This window comes from Pezoporus flaviventris, unplaced genomic scaffold (assembly GCF_033815535.1).
Source record: "Pezoporus flaviventris isolate CSIRO_AGI_PZ_B2104156 unplaced genomic scaffold, CSIRO_AGI_Pfla_v1 ptg000036l, whole genome shotgun sequence".
NCBI lineage: Eukaryota > Metazoa > Chordata > Aves > Psittaciformes > Psittacidae > Pezoporus > Pezoporus flaviventris.
Window position 1 is genome coordinate 34,363,061 of NW_026892584.1, and position 21,924 is coordinate 34,384,984.

At 38.5% G+C, this 21,924-nt stretch overlaps 1 protein-coding gene across 1 annotated transcript; it reads left to right on the top strand.

The window, feature by feature from the left end:
* The first annotated feature begins 247 nt into the window (after window positions 1–247).
* Window positions 248–19,046, top strand: GOLGA5 (golgin A5). The gene is made up of 13 exons (XM_061463866.1): window positions 248–332; window positions 1,101–1,716; window positions 4,258–4,479; window positions 5,529–5,748; window positions 6,314–6,437; window positions 7,278–7,481; window positions 8,624–8,794; window positions 9,459–9,587; window positions 11,382–11,480; window positions 13,116–13,341; window positions 14,587–14,692; window positions 15,968–16,031; window positions 17,664–19,046. Exons 2-13 carry the CDS (start codon window positions 1,152–1,154, stop codon window positions 17,739–17,741), a joined length of 2,208 nt encoding a protein of 735 aa, XP_061319850.1. The 5' UTR covers window positions 248–332; window positions 1,101–1,151; the 3' UTR covers window positions 17,742–19,046.
* Window positions 19,047–21,924: the final 2,878 nt, after the last annotated feature.

A 21,924-nucleotide genomic window follows, 5' to 3' on the forward strand; every position in this document is an offset into this window, starting at 1 on the left:
AAGGCAGACGTGCAGGAAACCTGAGCACCGGCGATGGCTTCTCTCGGGAACGCCGCGGGGCAGGGAAGTGCAGCGCGGGGCAGGGAGGTGCAGCGCCGCCGGCGAGTCACACCTCAGCCCCGCCCCTTCCGCCGGGCGGGGCTTGACGCGCCGTGCTGCCTCACGCCCCTCCCCCCGGCGCCTGTTCCGCCTGCGCGCCGCGTCCCGGAAGGCGGCCACGTCTACCGGAAGATGGGGGTGCGCTGCCACCGGGCCGGGGCGTCGTAGTGACCGTCGTTGCCCGGTGCCCCTTCACAGTATCCCTCGCGCCGGGGGGTTCCCGCTGGGAGGAGGTGAGGCTGGGCTGTGCTGAGGCCTCCGCCGCTCCTGAGGGCCGTCGAGTGGGGGGCTGGGCCGGTCCGGGCAGCCTTGTTAAGGGTGGGTAGAGAGGTGGGGCAGCGGCTACCCTAAACATCGCCCTGCCGCTCGGCCTCGCCTGCTTCGGCTCTTCCCCCTTCCCGCTGTGGGTGTGCTCGGCCAAGGGACCCTCCACAAGCCTGCCCTGGGGTGAAGGAGCTCTTCCCAGGAGCTGGGGTGAAGGCACACGCCCTCTGTGTTGTCTGTAGGCCCCTGGTGCAAGTGTAGGCAGGCAGTTGTCCCCCCTGTTGGTGTCACAGAAGTGACGGCAGGATGCAAAGTTTACGGGGGGGAAGTTCCTCCATCTGCCCCGGATTATGAGTCTGCAGGCCAAACACTGAAGGCTTTGTTGTTATCTGTCGTTGTAATAAGCATCTGGCCTCTTTTCCTCCAATCAAGTCTAATTTTGTCATTTGCACGTAGACTTCGTTGTTGTTGTGGATTAGCTTGTAGGCTGGGTGCTCTGTGGCCAGAAACAGGTATGGGGATGCTGATAGCTAAGCCTTGGTTTTGTCTGTTTACCTCAGGAGTTGGTTTGGTTTATTTCTGTCAGATTACCAAAACAGTGAATACCAAAGGAGTAGGAGAAAAGTGTGAAGATAATTACAGCTGTAATAGATAAACGCAGGAATTGCTTAGGTAACCCACATATCTTGCATTATCAATAGCCAGTCTGATTTGTAATCATTCTATGTTTTTTGCAGCATATGGTCATGAAATTTTAATTTTAGAGAGTTTGTCAACAGACATCCATCATGTCTTGGCTTGTTGATCTTGCTGGAAAGGCAGAAGACCTACTCAACAGAGTCGATCAAGGAGCTGCATCAGCTCTTAGCAAAAAAGACACAGCAAACAGTGCCATTTATGATAATAAGAATTTGGACACTTCCAATGAATACTCTGAATTGCACCAGCATACTGGAGAACTGAAATATCAGATACCGCCCAAAGCATCCTTCATCTCATCAGCAGCTGATAACATTAAGCATCAAAAGGCCACAATACTAGGCAGAACAGCAAATGTTAAACCAGCACGCAGGACATCTTCGGAAGTTGCATCTCCGGTAGAAAGTGTTTCCACACCCCGAGCTGCCTCACATTTTGTGAGAAGAAAAAAGTCAGAACCGGATGATGAGTTGCTATTTGATTTTCTTAACAGTTCAGAGAAAGAGCCTAATGGAAGGATGGATTCTAAAAAAGACAAGAGCAAGGCACCTGTTCTTCAAAATCACTCTCGGACTTCGATCGTTAGTTCTGTGTCTACCATTACACAGAGTGCAAAAACTACTGAAGATAATTCCATTAGGAGCCAAGGCAATGGTAGTTAAATAATATTGAACCTAGATATAGTTATACCCAAGTATGTCCAGGGTAAAGCTAGGTAATATGTCACTTCATGAAACATTTATTGGTAGCAGTATGCCAGATGTGTGGACTGCAGTAGGGTCTGTAACATTTTTTCATCCCTGGGATAATCTTAGATACCGTGCTGATTTGACAAGTGTAATTAATGCCCAGATCTTTTATGTTCTTGATCTGATTGCTCCTGCTCACCTTGACCTTCCTGAGTGATGGCTTAACCTTGCATCAGCCCCCATACATCCCCACTTAGAAGTGCAGGCTCTGCTGCATTTGTTGGATCACTCAGGGGCCTTTACCTGTTGTTGCCATGTAAGAGAGTGACTTTCACTGGCTGGTAGATGGTGTTGGCTGTCGCCCAGTGCACTGTGTGAGGTGATGTGAGGTTTTCTTTGTCCCACCATAGGAGAGGGAGAAGATGTCAGACTTGCTTGTCCTGCGGAGTGGGAAGTTGGATGTGGATGGGCTGTTCTTAGAGCTACAGGCATGAGAGAGCTAAGTAGGTAAAGCCTTTGGGTTTGCTGGAAGTAGTTCACTATTGCAGTCTAAACTCAGACACCTGAAAGCCACCAGGTCAAGTGGTCAAAATTTGGGGTATTCTCAAGTCAATGCAGAGGAGAATTGTGTTCTCTATTAGACTGGCCAATTGGTACTTGGTCTTTGCTGTGCTACTTTATTCTTGCTTGTTCTGTACAATCGAAGCAAAAGTTTATATTTATCTCTTAATAATGTAGTTAGAATATTATTCAGTAATTCGAGTGTATAAAGCATTGTAAATGCCAGGTTTTTTACTTAATATATTAAGTATGCTGAAAAGCTTTAGGCATGAAAAGGGGAAATTTCCAAAGATGTGAAAATTTTTATATTTCTGGGTCTGTTAACTTTTCAGTAAGGCTTGCTACTACTAGTAGTAATTCAGATATGTTAGGCCTGGCTCTGTGGCCTTGCTGATTGACCATATGTATACTCAGCAAAACATGTTTTGTGTATGTTTTGCATAGCATCTGTTGAAGTAGCTTATGATACATTAGATATAAACAGAACCAGTTAACATTGAAGTTTGTACATTAGAATGGGTAATATGTGCTATAAATGGCTAATTTCTTGGTTCATTAGCTCAGTTAATTATTGACATTTTTAGACAAAGGAATGCAGATAAATTGATGATTTGGAAACTGCACATGAATCAAGAGGAAAGAAATGACACTTCTTAGAATTGTTTAAATAGGAAAGGGGTTTGAGAAACTGTGGAAGAAATACTGTCACTGGTGCTACTTGTTGGTGTGTTGCTGAGAAGTAATAGTTTGTCCCAGCTCCCTGGGCTCTGAGTGACAGAGGCTGTTGCAGTGGTAACAAGGAAAGTGGAGCGGGTTGGTTGGTGATCACAAGGTGACGTAAATAATGTTGTGACAGCTAAACTGCAGCCTTGCTTGGAATTAGTTGCAGTCTGTCCCCTGGGATTTTCAACAGTTGCTCAACTGGGATGTACTAAATTCACAAGTACATATTTTTGGATTGCCTGCTTGTTTGCTTATTGCGCTGTGTTGTTCTATCTTAACACTGCTGCAAAGCTTCCAACTATCTGCATGCTGGAATCAATACTGTTACAGTGGTTGTGCTCATTTCACAGCATTAATCCATGATGCTGTGTGGTGCTTGTGCATGATGGGGAAGGGCTGTTGGTTCTTCCTTCATTGCAAGAGACTGTTGCTCAGAATACTACCAGGAGTCCCCTTACCGTTCTGAGGTTCTAAGATTTATTTTTTTTTAAGGAATAAAAATCTGTATTTTTGTTTCTAAATTGCAATTTGTATTGGCAGAAGGCTTTTAAGAGTTTGACAGACTATATCTGCTTTATATTTTTTATTAGAGAAAGAATAGTTCATGCTTCTGCTTCAAATCACTGCAACTTTATTTCTCTTAATAAAAGTGGTTTTGAAAGTGTTTTGAGAGGTTTATTAATACAGAATTATCAGTAAGATGATTTGACTGGAATTATTCTTGAAATGCATTTTTACATAAAGATAACACATTTAGCTTTGCTATAAAAATGGCTTAGTATAGTCATCTGAAAAGATTTCTTAAAACAAAATGTAAATCCTTAAAATCTTAAGGGAAAACCGGAATGAACCTGTATTAAATATTCCCCTAGTTATTTGCTGTGTATGTTAATCTTTTCTGTTACTCTGTTAGGTTCTGAAGACAGCTCTGGGCAGCATAGTCATAACAAAGTGTTAATGTTTTGAAATCCTGAATTTGACATTATGGTAATAAGAACAAAGAATTTTCATAAATTCCATCTCTTGTCTTGCAGGATTAACAAAAATGCTACATGATACATGTATACTCTAGAATAATGCTTGGGAGAAGCAGCTCCATATTCCATTTTTATATAAGCTATTATTATCCATTTAACTACTAATGCAGAACATGGAATTGGTATTTGTGTCAAGACAACTTACAAATACATATATTAGTTCTAATTTGCATCTTTCTGTCCAGAAACCCCAGACAGTTCAGATTCCGGACTGGGAGCACAAGGGGACGGCATGAAGGATTCATCACTAAGTGCAGTAACTAATCCTAGCCTTTCAGCTAATGATGATTTGAAATCGCATGAGCTATCCAATCTTCGCCTGGAGAATCAGCTGCTGCGGAATGAAGTTCAGTCTTTAAATCAAGAAATGGCTTCGTTAATTCAGAGGTCTAAAGAAACACAAGAAGGTACTGTGGTTTGAAAACTCAACTGTAACTTGTTACTAAAATGCTAGTGAACTAATAAACAATGCTTTTTCTCTGTTAGCGTTTTGTATTTATAATAAAATCTTTCTAGTTAAATTTGCATATGTGACCAAGCAAAATGATACTTGATTTCAGAGTAATGAGCTGGGCGGGACGAAAAAGCTTGTTCAACCACAAAGACAACACAAATGTTGGTTAAAATGATGTGATCTATTTAGTTCCAACCCTTAAACCTTAAAACAGTGTTAGCAGATGTTGTCAGTGTTAAAATATTTTTCCTACATTTTAACAGCCATTGCAAAATAGTTTTAAATGAGTAAATTCCTTTAAATAATTCAGAATCTGACTCTTTTTGGGCTGTAGGCCATAATCTCTGGTGCCTAGAAACTGATAGTAAAAAAATAAAATCTAGTAATTTTGTATGACTTCACTAGCTTTTCAAAAGCCAGATGAAATGACATATATGAAAAATATGAATATAAATGAAACACGTAATGATAAAACTGTGAGCAAGTTTCTGCTGTTAGGCATACAACTCAAGGGACCGCATGTTTTTTCAAATTAACTGTATGAGCCAGAGAATTTCAATTTCCACTGAAGCTTAGTATGTGATGTCTGGTTAAAACCAGAAGCCTCTCTAGGTATTTAAGCATTATTTCAACACTGGTGTGTTTTTTCCACTGGTTTTAGGTTGAGCTTATTGTCCCATTTAGTTGAATGAGATGCTTTATATAGAAGTTTCCTAAAGCTTGCTTGCACAGGGGTATTTGATAGTAAGCCATTGCAAGGGGTGGGACAGGTAAAATTTGTCATCCGCAGTGTGACAGAGTGAAATGCCCGGTTTGAGATCACCTGCAAAATATCAGGGATTATGCTCTGACAGTCTTGTATTTGTTGCTTCTTGGTAGCTCATGAAGTTCCAGTGTTCAATTACGTTGTATTTAATTTCTTTCTTTAGAAAGTGTCATGTGTGCATCCTGACCTTGCGATAGCTACTTTTATAAACTTCAGAGAAACTCCTTATTTTGTAGAACTGAACAAATCCCGGGAAAGGGTCGAGAAGTGGAATGTTGACCATTCAAAGAGTGACAGGATGGTTAGAGAACTTCAAGCTCGAGTTGATGATCTGACAGAAGCTGTTGGTGCTAAGGATTCACAGCTGGCTGTGCTGAAAGTACGGTTGCAAGAAGCTGATCAGTTGTTAAGCACTCGAACGGAGGCTTTGGAAGCATTGCAGAGTGAAAAATCACGGTACTTCATTGTTTTGTACTTTGTAATAGTAAGTTTGAAAGATCAAGGCAGATAATTTAGTCTCTTTAAGAACAAAAATAAATAAACAAATGGGGAAAGGGATTGTATCCAGATTTGAAATATGCGGATTAAAGTTTACTCTGAACCTGCTGTATCATAGCTAGCAGTGGGAACAGGGCAAATGAGTATTAAATAGGGGCAGTTGTCACCCAGTTATTGAAAGCCATTTTATACAAGTATGTTTGTGTCAGAGGCCTGAAGTTGAAGGTCTCTAGAAAAAAGTTTTTGTCTTGAAAAATATGTTTGCTTATCCACAAATATGAACACTTTTCTGACTTCCCTCAGTGCTGGGATATGAATTGGCAGTTGGATACTCTAGAATGTAGGTCAGGGAGCAGACCTGAGTCATTAACTCAAACTTGCGCACCTATAGTCAGCCACATTCAATAATTTACTGTGTAAATTCTCAAAACTGGCCTGAGAATCAGGTAATTGTATTTCTTCCTGAAAGTTACAATAATCTTTTTATTTATTTTCGCTATTAATGTGTATATTGCTTTTCCAGGATAATACAAGACCACAGTGAAGGGAGCAGTTTGCAAAATCAAGCCCTTCAAACTCTTCAAGAGAGGCTGCGTGATGCAGACTCCGCTCTCAAGCGAGAGCAGGAAAGTTACAAACAAATGCAGGTTAGACATGAAGAGTAAAGAAGAGTTTCAGGCTCTATATTTGAGATCAGATATGTGAGGTTCTAACAGCTTTTTCTTCCCCTTCAGTTCTTGTTCAGGGTACTAAGTGCTTGGAAGGATGTGCTGCCTGCTGTACTAAGCATCCTTGTGATTCTAGTTTACTTCTTACATGGGTTTTCTTGAAAGCTTTCGATTACAAGTTTGTGAGGATTAATGCTGATAATATTTACTGGGTTTTGGTTTTTTTTGATGCTAACTTTAGTGTTAAAACTTTTTTTAAAGCTAAGTCAGTAGTCAGTTTAATTTTCCATGCTATGTTGTTACACAACAAACTGTTAGACAATTTTAATATGTAATCTTGAGCATATTAAATGGGACAGTAACTTCTGTGGCAAAGATGTGAGTACATAATTGCTAGAGACTGCTTTCCACACTTAGTTTGGCCTTTGTTAGGTATAACAGCATCTTTGAAAATCTTTATCAGTGTCTTTTTGTTGTTTTTTTTTTTTTAAAGTAAATCAATGTACAGATTACATTTGGTAATATTTTTTGAGGGGAAAGCTTGCTTTTTGTTTGCCAGAGATGATTGTTATCCCCTCACTATATGTGGTGAGGGAAAGAAATGCATATTTTTACTGATATTATTTAGAACTTGCTTAAGCAAGCAGGATTTCCTTCCGTATACCACTAATGCATCTTTAAATTTGAGATGGTAAATATAAGGTGTTGTCATCTGTTTTTGTCTGTGTTGTCAGCTGCTTTTAATCTTTCTTTTTTCCTTTCTAGGTTAAAGTTCAGACTGTGTTTAAACACAAAGTATTGTTTCTTTATTGCTAATAGAATGAGTTTGCGGCTCGTCTAAGTAAAATGGAAGTAGAACGTCAAAACTTGGCAGAAGGGATCACTGTAGCAGAAAGGAAGTATTTAGATGAAAAGAGGCGAGCTGATGAGCTTCAGCAGCAAGTCAAAGTAACTAAAAACCACCTAGAGTCTGCGAAACAGGAAATGACAGACTATAAACAGAAAGCTACTCGCATACTCCAAGTAAGCATGTCTGTAAAGAAATCCAGTTTGATATGTACACAACTTTTTTAAGGTGGTACGCTTCAAATAATCTGTGGTTTGTTTTTGTTTTTTTTTTATTGTGACTTGTAATACATTTTGGGACATATCTGTAATAATGTCAGTCTGCATTTTGTAAATTTCAGTTTACAGGTGGAATTAAGTAACTGAAATGGAAGTTCAGGTCATGAACTTAAAAGTCCAAGTGAACCATTGCTCTTGCTGTGTTACATCATTCAAGAGTCCAGTCTTAGGCACACAGATAGATGTAACCTGCAATCTGTTCCACACCCAATATTCTTGAGTCAAGAATATTGCTCTGTTCTGATTGAGGCTGAAGCGTAGCATATAATGGATACATATGTGTAAACCAAAGAAAATACTTTTTTATATTCTGAAAGGTTGCATGTGATGAACATTTTATAAACAATGGCAAAATCAGGTATTTTGTGCAGACTTCTGTAATACTTAAGTTGTCAAGGATACCAAGTCCAAATGTGGTCAGTTTGAGTCTTGCTTAGAAAAGTTAGCAGAATGTTGAAAATAAAGCTCTATGTTTAGAATAATTAATTTAGTCTGATATCCAAGGGCAGGTTTTAAGTCATCTTGATAAATGTGAAAAGCATGAGATCAGAAATCAATGTCAAGCTGACATTAGGTTGATTCTGAATAAAATGGTTTATCCTCTTTCCTAGTAGAGTTATGACTGTATTTTGTTCTTATTTGGCTTTGTTGGCAGGAAAATGGATGGGCTGAAAGGGGGTCAGTTTTGTCTTTAGTGTTTATTAGTGTCCATTAGTGTCTGTCTTCTCTCTTATGGTAGGTGGAAAGCTAAAATTGTTATCCATTCCAGGCACTTCTAAGGAGAAAAGCTGTACTCGTCCTCAGATGGCATAGACTTTCAGTAAATCCAGTGTTATGGCATACAGGAAGTTAGAAAAATTATCACTAGGGAAGTATTTTCATTTTGAGCTGCGTAGGGTCATTATTATCTTGGCTAAAATAACAGGTTAAAAAAAAGCTCTTTTACTATATTTCTACGTTAGAATTTTAGAGCAGTCGTTTTGACATGTTGAGCACTTGTTAAATACTGCTATAAATAATACATTGATTTATTATTTCAGTCTAAAGAAAAGTTGATAAACAGCTTAAAAGAAGGCTCTGGTATTGAAGGCCTGGATAGCAATACTGCAGGCACAGTGGAACTAGAAGAACTGAGACATGAACGAGATACTCAGAGAGAAGAAATACAAAAACTAATGGGACAAATACAACAGATGAGAACAGAGCTGCAGGTAGCTGTTATGTACACTTGCATTTGTAGTTAACGATGCACAAAAAGCTGGGTTTTTTTGGTATGCTTTAGGGCTGTTGCTTCTACTCTTTATTTGACATGAGCAAAAGTTGGCTTCTTTTAATACTAAGGTGAGACAAATGCTTATTGATTGCCAATTTCTTTCCATGTTCTCTCTCACCACTTCAGCTCATGGTGGGAGGAATACTATAGATATCACTTCTTCCTTCCTTCACTACTGCTTGCTTCTTCCGAGGGAAGGATTTCTTTCTAAACAAGCATGGTGATTTCTGTAGAGATCACCAATATGCTTTTCTGCAAGGGCTACTAATCCTTGAAGCAGTTGTAATCCGAGTCATCTACTGGCATAATTGGCTCAACCCAGCAGTTGCATGCAAGCCTACTTTACACAGTTTTACTTTGTAGACAGTAGAAAGGAAAAAGTGGAGACTTTTCATGTTTGCAAAATGCATTTATTTTGTTACTATATTAGTAAAAAGGTATTGTACATAAAATGACCAAACATCATTTATTTAGTGCACTCTCATGTTCATTTTCCTTTGAAGCAATATCGTAGATGCAACCTTTTTTTTTTGCTGTTCCGTGTGGCACATTGCAGTATTGTTTAAACATTAGTGAAGTGGTAACATTCCTGTTCATTTCAGGATATGGAGACTCAGCAGGTAAGTGAGGCTGAGTCAGTGAGAGAGCAGCTTCAGGACCTACAAGAGCAAATAACAGCACATAAATTGGCCAAGCAAGAGGCAGAAGCTGAACTTGAACGGCAGAAACAGGTAAGGAATTCTTGAAAGCTGATTGATATTTTTCTAGGCCTTGTGGTGTCATCAGTAAAGCATTTGGATTAACAAGAGTGGTTTGTGCAGTATTTGAGCTAATTTTTTTGTCTAGTATTCCAAAGAAATCCCCAAAAGCTTAATGGCCAAACAAGCACAACCCACACTAAGCAATGGACAGGGTCTTCTGGATGCTTCTGAAAAATGGAGATCTCACTGATGTGTTAAAGAATGAACACTAGGGAACAATCAAACAACAGGGATATAGAAACATTGGTAACTTATTTATACCAAGAAGCTCAAATACTAAAAATAGTTACTCTGAAACTTCCTGTGCTCAGTTACTACATAAGATGTAGCTTGTAAAAGAATGTTGTTCTAGTACCAATTCAAAGATTTTCTTTTAATCCACTTATTACTCAGTTATTAACCTAAATGTTGTTACTTCAAAACTTCTCTAAAAGACAAATTGCTGATAAAATTGTATTAGTGAATTCTGTCAGATGGTGTTATCTTTTAAAGCAAACTCCTTAATTTGAGCAGTTTTGTTTAAAAAAGGGGGGTGGGAGGGAAGGCAAGCCCGTATTTCATGTGAACAAACTTACTCAGTATGAATAGGACAAATGCTTTTCAGCATTAAAATGTTCCCTCTGTAAGAAAAAGCTCATGTAAAAAGAATTAATAATCAGGAGAGCAGGAGAGTACACTGTATCTGCTCGGAACAATTTATCTTACAGGATTATCTGTCCTTCCAGAAATTACATTTTAATGAGATGGTAGCAGCTTGAACTAATTAAAAGGCAGGAGTTGAGGTCTGCTCTTGATGCATAGCTGATGTTTATTATATCAAGACAGATGGTAGATTGTATTTTGTTACTCCTGCCCTTCTGAGGGGTAGATTTTAATCTAATACTACTATAGAAAAAATGAGGTGAATTAAAAAAAAAAAACATTATCAATTATTACAGAAACAGAAGTATTCCTTTTGCTGCCATACATTTACATGTGCTTTTAAAGTAATTGTGTGCACTGATAGTTGAGACCATTATGGTTTGTTCTGTCTTGGAATTTCTTTAACTATTGCCATAAGGTTTGAGACTGAAGATAGAAAATAGGCAGAGGTGTAATTTTTTTGTGCATCTCATGGTTTGAAGGGAGAGTAGGTTTATCTGTTTTCTGTAGTAACTGACAACTGAAGTGATACAGAGATTTGAAGACTGTCTTAATTTAAAAGATAAGCATGGCAGGTCTTTGAGTTAAAATAGCTGCCAAAATATGGGAGTAAGAAAACTCAGGAGTTAGATTTACTGTTTGGTAATTTGTCCCTTGCTAATATTCCTGCCCCCTTCATATTGGCTATGTTGATTTACCCTAAACTTTAAGAATAAATATTTTAAAGGTAAATATTTAAGGGAATATCTGTGTCATACAGAATTATAGATAGATATGCCACTTCTAAAAACATTTTTAAAACCTGGTATCTTGGACTGATGGGCTTATTTAGGAACAGTTTTCTCCCCCCCCCGCCCCCCCCCAAGCATTTCCTAATTGTTTAAGTTTTGTTGACATAGTTTCAAGATAGCAATGTAATAAACAGTATAAGGAAGAGAAATCATGGTCCTGATGAAATTGTGTGACTAGTCTGGATTAATATTTATCCAGACACTTAACTAAGATTAAATTTCAGTTTATATTTGAATGCAGCATATTGCCTTCTTACTGTGACACTCTAGAAAAGAGAATGTCTCTCAAAACATGTGTGTATTTTATTTGTAATTGTGATAAATTTTATAGGAACTCCATTATACTGAAGAAGAATTGTATCGAACAAAGAACACTTTGCAAAGCAGAATAAAAGACAGAGAGGAAGAAATTCAGAAGCTCAGAAATCAGGTACTATTTTTGTATAGAAAATAACTTTTAGCACCTTCAATTATGAAAACAGATGAGAACTGTAATTTAATTTAGCTTTACAAAAGAAACATGAAGGCTTTACAAATGAGTTAGGGTACTTGTTTTCAGTAGAGAGTAAGGTATTGAGTGGAGAGAGAACAAGAAGGGGGAAACACGAAGTAGCAAATAGCCTATCTATAATCACATGTGTTTTTGTCTTTGGGGAGGGCAAAAAATACCAGCCTTTCTCAACTAGACCTGATGGGATGGTGCTGGATCAACATTCTTCATTTTGAAAACTCAAAACAGTCATTGGCATTTGATTAGGTTATCATGACTTCTGCTAAGATCCTTTTAACTGGACATAAGAACATGAAAGAATATCCTACAGACTCAGTGATCTGTCTGGCCCACTGTTGTATCTTGCACAGTGACAATGGGGTGGCATGTGAGCCTGGCCGCTTTTTTCACTCCCTTGTACTCTCTCAACATCAGCAGCTGAATTAGGGATGTTGGCATTTAAGTCCCAACTGAATCCCACCAAGTATGTTTATGGACCTATTTTCCTTGAATCAGTCTAATCCCTTTTGGAACCTTCTCATACTTGTCAGCCCCCACAGTCTTCTTGGGCAGCATGAAGGCATAGGTCTCATTTTGTGCAAATTATTGTAGCACGAGAAAAGTAGCCTATATATAGAGTAAGCGTTAGTCATGTATGATGATCAGCTGTGTAATTACAGTGTCAGAAGATTTGGAAATTGTGATACAAATTTCTTGAGCCCTTTGGCGGATGGTTTCTCTGGTAATGCTGGTTTCAAGACTGTCTGCACCTGCCATGGTGCATGCATCTAACTTGTGATTTTGATATCTCGCTTCCTCTCCTTCCTGATGATTGTTTTTTCATTGCTGAAGCTACATGTTTGTGGTATACAATGCTACAAGTGGCTGAAGTCCAAGGCTGTAGTGAATAGGCGAGCTATTGCATGTATGGCTAATCTGGAGATTCCCATTTGACTTAAATATTTTCTGCAGATGAGTGACGTGATTCATATCTTCATTTGCTGTCCTTGCTGTTTCTATTTGCTAGTACAGTCATGTTTTCTGCCTCAGTGTTCCTCGATTCTTTTGCAATGTAAGCTGCATTTTCACCATTTTTATTCAAGGTTTCCTGTAGAATGGCATCAGATTCTCCCTATTTGTACTGAGTGTTTCCTTCCTCACTTGAAAGCATTTCATATACTCACTTGTTTTGTGAAGTTGCAAATATGATAGCCAGACTGGATTATCTTGCTATTGTAATTCTTGCCGTTTAAATTCAACTGTCAGGCGTAGCATTGATTTTTGTGATCAAACTTGTGATTACACAAAAATGTTTATATGATCAGAGGTGGAAAACATAGGAATACATTTTTACTTAGTTTCTTGTGTCATGTAAAATCTTGTTTTAGCAACTGTCAAAATTAAGTTTCTTTTTTGTACTTATTGGTGATCATTTTGATAGTATTATCCCATAAAAATCCTGCAGTGGGGTAACTTGGTTCCTGAAGGGCTCAGATTTTTAATTCTGTAATAGTCAGTTGGTCACAATTGAACTTACTCTGATTTTTTTTTTTTTCCTTTGCTTTGTGTTTTTAGCTGACAAACAAGGCTCTAAGTAGTAGTAGTCAGACCGAATTAGAAAATCGGCTTCATCAGCTGACAGAAACACTAATTCAGAAGCAGACCATGTTAGAGAGCCTGAGTACAGAGAAAAACTCACTTGTCTATCAACTGGAACGACTTGAGCAACAGCTGAAGGCTATTCAAGGCACTAGTAATAACGGACCTTCCATTAATATGTCAGGCATTGATGGTGCTGAAGGTAAATAAGGAAATAGAATACTTAAAACTCTGTCCTTTTTGCAGTTCAGGCTTTTATATTTCCAAATGCCTTTTCCTGAAAGTCTAAGCTTATAAGGAAGAAAAAAAAAAAAAAAGCTGAAAATATGCAGTTTATGCCAGAGACCTTGTCAACAGCAGCCAGTAGTATAAAAATAAAGTAAAAGCTGGGTCATCAGCTGTGCTGGTGACTTCAAGTAAATTTAATGAGGTCAGTTTTATCTTTAATTCTTAATACTGTGACATGGTTGGAACAAACATTTACAAATCCTAACACAGGTGCAAATAAATCTCGGGGTTTAAACTGTCAGAAGCAGGATGGTAAGGCTTGCCTTACAGCAGGGTTTGGGAGGTGAGCAAGAATGGGATACTTCCTTTTGAGAGTTAATTAGAATTCTGGTTGAAATCAGTTTCCTTCCTGGTTGTTGTTTTTATTGAAAAGCAGCTTAAAATACAGTGGTTATACTGAGGTTGGTTTATCTGTACTGTGTAGTGAACACACCCTGTATCTCTAGGAGAACCTCAGCAGTTGATCCATGGTTTTAAGGTGTTACTTTCCAAAGTCAAAAGTTTGTAATTTTGCATATACGTAAGTAACTTTTAAAGCGATGGACCATTACTAGGAGGTGTGAAATGACAATCCAGACTTTTGTTTCCCTACTTATGAAAGGCTTTTAAAAATGGGAGGAGATTGGAAATATATTTGCTTTGGGTTTCAATAAGCTTAAGTTTACTTGCGCACAGGCAGTGTTATCTGAGAATCTTGTTTCCTTATTAACAAAGTCGATACATAATAAAAATGTAAATAAATACAAATTTTTGGAATATACAAGTTAGTATTAGAAGTGCTATCGAACTTCTACTGTATGAGAAATAAAAGCAAATGGAGAAACTGTGACCTTACCAAACTCATAATTTTATATAGCTGATAATAGAATTATTATTGCATGCTAGAATTGAATATCAAGAAGTCCATTTAGTGAGCTGCGATAAATTTTTAAAATATACTAAATTGAAGAAACGTTTGACTTAACTGTAAGCTTATCAAGAATTCTGCTCTCAAAACATACTCCTCTACCCCCAGAAAAATGGCACTAAGAGATCAATCACTATTTGTGTTACTTTTATGTATCTTTGTTACACACTATTGATTTGTTTACTTAAACAACAACTTAGCTGGTTTTAGACTAATGAGATTTTGTTTTGGTTGTTTTTTCCCTTCAAATAGGTGCTCGTATGCGTAATGTTCCTGTCCTGTTCAGTGACGTGGATGCTAACATGGCAGGAATGTATGGGAGAGTTCGCAAAGCTGCCAGTACTATAGATCAGTTTAGGTAAGAGTGTCCAAAGGGAATACATTTTGTAATTACTGGAATTCTTTTGCAGTTTTCAAGTGGCCCACTTTCATTTTTCACTTGCTTTTATGAAGGTAGAAGTGAAAAATAATGAAGCTAAAGTACTGTATAAATTGTTTAATATTTAGCCAGTTCACTTTTGTTTTCCTATAATATTAATATCCTCAGGCTTTTGTGAATTATAGTAAATTATTTAGGCAACACTCTTGCAGGTTTTGATACAAGAAAATTACCAAACTTTTTCAAAAGTACAAAAACCCCTAACCTTTTTCATTGCCATCTTCCACTTCTCTCACTTTCAGGCTTTGATCATGTCTGTGATAAATACCGTAAGACTGTATTAGTGGGGGAGTATCACGGATATTTTATTCCCATTTAGGCATCCTGATGAAGACAAGTTTCTGGGTTCTGATCCTATGCAGCTGTTTACCTTGAAAGATAATCTGTTTGAGGAATTAGTAAACAAAGGTCATTCTGGATCCAGCTAAAGTCTTGGCTTAATCCTTTTTCTCAGTAGTTAGGTTAATTGTCAGTATTCACAACAAAGGTCTGCTCCAAAACTTGAATACTAATTGAAAAGCAAGTTAGGTAATACTTTATAATCCTTTGAAAGCAAGATACCTTAATGGAAAGTCCTTAGTGCTTCCATGGTACTTTAATTTCATTGTGAAGAGTATTAGGATTTCCATGGTTGTGACTTATTATGTGACGTTTTAATACTAAACTTTATTTGGCAGTATTATACTCAATTAAGTACGTGGGTTTTTTTTTAAGTGATGTTAATGAGCAGCAGTGCACACATCTAATACAGTATACTTGGTAGCACTATAGCAGCACACTTTGAAACCCCATGTCCTTCTCATCTAAGAACACTAGTGATATATCAGGTTTTTCAAATGAATTTCAGGTTTTATTTGCTTAAGCCTTTTTGAAGTGGCAGCTCTTCAAGTAACAAAATTTGGCGAAAATGTAGCATATTTGAATTTTAAAATGCCTGTACAGCTCTTGAATCTTAGCTCTTTTTCAGGAACTGAGCTTAGCGTGTAACAGAAAAGAGATGAGAACAAGTTTTCTGGTCTGAATTTGAGCTTTCACTCCAGTTAAGGTCTTGAATACATGAAGTAAAATTCAAGTCAGAAAGAAAGCCATGTGTAAATCAGCAGCTGATCTTCATGAGTTTGTCATGATTGGAATGAGAGGAACAGTAATTTACTGTTCATTGTTAACTTCTGGATTTTGTGTTCTTTTGTGTAGCATTCGGCTGGGAATCTTTCTAAGGCGGTATCCCATAGCAAGAGCCTTTGTAATCATTTACATGGTGAGTAAGCTTTCTTGAAAGAAAGAAGCTTAATGCAAATTTTCTACAGCCAGTTCATTTAATATGTCTTAAATAGCAAGGTGTTTCGTGTTCAGAAGGCTATATAATTAACAACTGGGTGTATATTTTTGTAGAGCAGACTAAATAGGGCTTATGTAACAGCATTTTGGAGTCATGTTGCTTGTCAGCTTTCAGGTTTTCCCAGGAATTCTTAGCATAGCAGTCTCAAAGATGTGTATGTAACTACCATTTGAAAGACTGTCAAAACAGTTTTTTAGTACTGAAATACAAAATTAGTAACCTGTTGCCAAAGTTAACCCACCACAATTGTGTGCACTGCATTAGGAAAAGTACCTGTTACAGCTTTTTTAATGTTTGGCACTTTTCTTTTTGTTCAGGGTCTAATAATGATACGTCTCTAGCTGTAAAAGTAGCAAGAAAGGTTTTTCTTGCTAAACTTAAATAGTGGAAAGTTACTCATCTGTACCCGGCGAATTGTCAGGCCGGCAAGTGATAAAAGTGAAATTCTTCTCTTTTCCACTGGAGGGCAGATGTCTGTTAGTTAAAGTGACTTGTGGTCAGGCAGGTGGGCAGTATACCCTGCTGGAAAATACTCCGCTAGTTGAGTCTTTGACAAAAAATCCACGTTGCTTGAAGAAGGCATAAAGATTCCTCTGAACAGAGCTTCCAAGGACAGCTGTACCTATTTCAGGATATAAAGCAGGCAGACAAGCATAAATAAAGAAAACTACAGTTTCTGCTTGCAATTGCTTTTTCCAGCTATTAAGTACTGGAAGGAGCAGGGCTCTTTGATTCCTGACTTCTCTCTTTTTTTCCTATTGATCACTTAGACTTACCAATATAGGAATAAAATGCTTTGTACCGAAACATTGAAAACTCACTGCTTAAGCTGCAGTCTGAACTGGAATGCAGCGATTGTTCATAGGAGCTGTATGTTGGACAGTCTGTGGCAGTTACAATTGTTCAGCTCAAACCTTGGCTAGGACTTTTGTAACTTGAATGTTTAATTTTATTTTATTGAAGGAAACGTGGCTTATGTATTCTGTCAGTTACCTCCATTGTTGCAACCCCAGCAACTTCTAATTGGATAGTTTTAGCCAAATTTGAATGAGAATTAACATTCCCACAGACTTCATAAAAATGCTTCAAATTGATCCCTGTGATAAGCAGAAGGGAAGCAGAATTCAGCTGTTTTACATAGACTGGTAGTAACCAGTTGGCACAGGAGCAGTGCCTTACCAGTCACCTGAGGCAGATCACATAATGTTCTGGCTGGGGACTGGGTATCAGAGAGAACAGCTGCAGTTACTGGGCCATGGAGGAAAAGAGAAGCCAGAGGATATAAATGTGTAGGAAACCAAGCTGCTTTATTTCTGCTATTTGTATAAAGTCTTTAGTTTTCTGCAGATGCCTTCTTCAGAATCTGACTCAGCATTTCATTGCACAAGTAAGAATTCTTTTTTTAGGAGTATCTGAATAATAGGAAAAACACAATCAAAATATTTCTACAAAACTAGGTTTTATTAGCTCTCATTGAGAGCTCTCATACATAATGCTGCTGTGAATGATGATTGACAGTGCTGACAAGTTCTCTTTCTTTTCCTTTCCCAGGCATTGCTTCATCTCTGGGTCATGATTGTTCTGCTTACCTACACCCCAGAAACATATGACAGTCCCAGTGGCAGATAGACTGAGACAGGGCCATATGCTGTGCTAATGTGATTTGGAATGGGAGCGTCTTTAGACTAATCAGTCCTGAAATATCAGCAAACTTTTCCTCATGGTGTTTAGGAAGAATGAAAACCATCATGCCTGATTTATCACTACTTTTCAAATATGTGTATAATATTACATGGCTTTTTCAATTTACCTAAAGGAACATCACTTTCCTGGAGAAATAAAGCTATTAAGTTAAACTGTGGTTAGCCTTTAAATTTTTTGTAGATCTTCTAGTGATTAGAGTAGAAGATAAGACTTGCACCTGTGGGGAAATGCAAGGATTTCTGACATTGCAGGTATACATGGTACAAATTATTTTAGATCATACTGGATGTGGGCTATGGTCAGCTAATGAACTGTACTTAGCAATTTAAATAAACTTATTCTTTCTGGTTTCTTTCAGTCTGCTTTTGCACTTCTATTTTTACCTTTGTAAATAGTAGGCTTTTCCTTAACGTATTAAACTGAAAAAAGGACAATGGATTGGTGCAATATCTTTTTGTACATAAGTTTAAAAACAAAATATGCATTCTTCTTAGCTTTGTACTTCTAGTGCAATAGATGTATCTTCCCTACCAGCTGAATAGTGGGGCTGCATATTTATAGGCTGGTGTTTTAGCTTTATTACAGGAAGAGAGAGATGGTTTTGAGAAGGGTTTAAACTCTTCAAAAATAAGGGTGTTTCTTTTTGCACTTGAACTTTATATTTTTAACTGCATTTTCTTATACCTCTCATTATTACATGTCTGAATCAGATCTTGTATTCATTGAAATACTTATTTTCTAAAGCTTTGGGTACTTAATTAAAACTTTCTATACAAAATTATCAAAATATCAAAAATTTCTCATGTCTAAACACCAACTATAGTAAAAAAAAACCTGATCAAATATTTATTGTAAAACCCATAATGCCAAACCTACTGTAATAGTTCTGTCGCTAGACTGTGGCATTCTGTAATTTCGAATTATCAGTACACAATAATGCAAGGTCACTTTCTTTCCCTAGGAAATGTCTTGTTTTCCTGTGTGGTGCTCAAAGCTGAGTAACGAAAAGATGAGTACAAGCAGTCTGTCACTCCTGCACTTAAGAATATGGCTCAGTTTTCATGTGTCTTGAGCACACTAAGCATTAGGTCCTGTGCATGAAGTCTGTCGTGCTAAGTCCTATGGAAATGTTACAGTAGCTGAATGACTGTATTGCTGCTCTGATTCAGATCTTGCAGAGAAAACTGAAATGTTTTGATGAACACAGTAATAAAAGAGCATTTGCTGTAAGCTGTGTCCCTGTGCTCTGTCCCAGTTACTGAATTCTGCCTGTTGCCTCCTTCAAGTTCTGATATTAAAGCCATATTTGAACCCTGGAGAGAGCCGATTGCTGTAGAAGATTGGGTTAAAGTCCTTCAAACAATCTTTTCTCTGTATTTACATGCTTTGGTTTGTGGGTTGTTGTGTTTTTTTCAGTTGGTTGGTTGGTTTTGGGGGATGGGTTTCTTTTGGGGTGTAGGGGTGACATTTTGTTTTTAATTTAAAACCTCCAAACCCCTGAATCTTTGGATATTCCAGTATATTGTGGTAATTTGGGGAAAGCATTCTTAGCAGTATAAGCCCCTTAAGAGCTTTGCTGACATCACACTAATTGCACATCTATTTTTGCTTCCTTTCTCTGTGTTTTTCCCTTTTTTGTTTGCTTTTTTTTTTTTCCTTTTTTTTGGGGGGTGTTCTTTTGTTGGGTTTTTTCTGCTGTTGTTTTGTTTGTTCGGGGTTTTTTTGAGAGATCACCTTTTGGCATGTGCAGGTATCTTTTATGTAACTTAGTAAAGCCACTACAGTGCTTCTAGAATGTGATTATTTATTTGTATTTATTTCCCCCCTGCTCCTTTGTGCTTGGTTTCCATGCTGTGGTCAGAAGGACAGTGTGTATTTTGCCACCTTTCTGGAAGGGGGTGAGATAGCTGGCAGCAGGCTCAGAGGGAGCGGTGGGCAGGCCACAAGCAAAGGTGTGAGCTGCTCAAGCAGAGGAGGCTGCAGGGGGATTCAGAACTTTTCTTCAGTTCTTACAGGTTTATGTTAGATAGATAGTTTACAGGGCTAAGCACTGAAAGATTCCTGCTGACACGTGCCTTTGAACCAGGCTCTTGTATTCCACTGGGCTTAGGTAGTGCTGATCCCTGTGATGTCTTACAGTTGAGAATTACGCCTTTAGTGCAGATTTTGTTCTTGACCTCTCTGTGTGTATTGCTGTTTCTGTTTTTATTCCTTGTATAATGTACTTTCCTTGTTACAGCTTCAGTTCCCAACATTGCTGTCAATTTTTCTTCTTTTTTAATTTTAAAAATACTTGTTAAAGGAGGGCAGGGCTGTTTGCATACCTAATTATACTCTGATTTTTAAAAGGTGTGACATTAACAACCAAATTGTGAATCAGTATGTTTTCACCTAGTAAAAAACCTGAAAGTAGGCACCTTATAGTCTAAATTGCTTGCCAGACAAAGGGATGTTCAGTGTGGAGAGTAATGTGGGATGAGGAGATAAATGCCACTGAAGGATATGCTACAGTTTATGTAAACACCTTTAAAGTGTAGAACAGGTAGGAAAAACCTTTATTATGGTGTTAAATTGTTTCAGAGTGTCCTGGGTTCAGCAGTAGCAGTCATTTTTCTCCTCCTTGGTAGCTGGTGTAGTGCAGTGTTTTGACTTTCAGCTCGGGAACAGAGCTGATAACAAGGATGTTTTGGTTTGGCCAAGGACTTTGTGAGCCTCATGCTCTGCCAGGGAGGAGGGGAAGCCGGGAGGAAGCAGAGACAGGACACCTGACCCAAACTGACCAAAGAGGTATTCCATACCACAGCACGTCATGCCCAGGAGGTAACTGGGAGTTAGCCGGAAGGGCTGGGGAGACTGCAGGGTTGGAGGAGGTATCGGTCGGTGCTTGGTCGGGCTGAGGGGGTCGAGTTATCGGTCGGCTGGTGCTGAGGTGTTGTATTCTCTTCCCTTGTTATTTCCTTTATCATTATTATCATTGGTGGTAGCAGTAGTGGTTTGTGTTATACCTTAGTTACTAAACTGTTCGTATCTCAACCCGTGGGAGTTGCATTCTTTTCGATTCTCCTCTCTGTCCCTCCGGGAGCAGGGGGAGGGCAAGAAAGGGGGGGAAGTGAGCGAACGAATTACTGACTGGGTTTAAACCACGACACAGAGCTATACAAGAAATACAAATAATTGCTCCTTAAAGCTTTTGTTTAAACACACTGAATTTTTGCCCCCATAATTTATTTTAATAAGCTGCACATGATGCAATGCAGGAGCACACACAACCATGTGATGGAGTCTATCTGAATACAAATGTCCAGTATTTAGTTGAAGGGTAAGATACACTCCCTGCTTCCAATTAGTGATGCTGGCCTCCAATGTCATCTCTATAGATTTGCCAAGTGGGCCACAGCTGTGGGTCAAAGATGACATACGGACACCTTTTTGCCAAGCAGCTCCTAATGGTGTCAGGAAGTTGCCTTACTGAACAAATGGCTTTGGAGAGAAAAAAAAAAAGCTTCTGTTAGCCTTCATCTTAAGTGGCAGGAGGGTATTCCAAGTGCCAAGGGTGTTCTTGAGGGACTATCATACTACTGTGCAGTTAAAGTACCCTAATTTCAGAGACCAGCATAGCAATTTAGGGGTTTTAAAAATATTTCATAAATGCTGAGCCCATCATTCTGTGCTCTGTAGCCTAACACCAGAAATAAATGGTCATAATAACTGACAGAAAATAGGAATCTGTGTCCCTAGCTGCTCTATCTCACTGTCTTGAGAGCACAATATGCTACTGTGTGACTGAAGAAAAGTCCTTTACAATTTTCTTCCTTCTAGGACTGAAACTGCTCCAGGTGCCAAGTGTACACCTTGAAGGAGTTAAAAAGATGAAAAATGGAGAAGTTTGGTAGGGAACATCTGGTTGTTTGTTTATATTTATTTCCCCCCTGCCCACTTGTGCTCAGTTTCCATGCTGTGGTCAGAAGGACAGTGTGCATTGTGCCACCTTTCTGAAAGAGGGAGAGAGATGTCCCCTCTGAGATGGCCAGCAGCAGGCTTGGCAGGAGCAGTGGGCAGACTGTAGGTAAGGGTGAGAGCTGCTCAGGCATAGGAGGCTGCAGAGGGA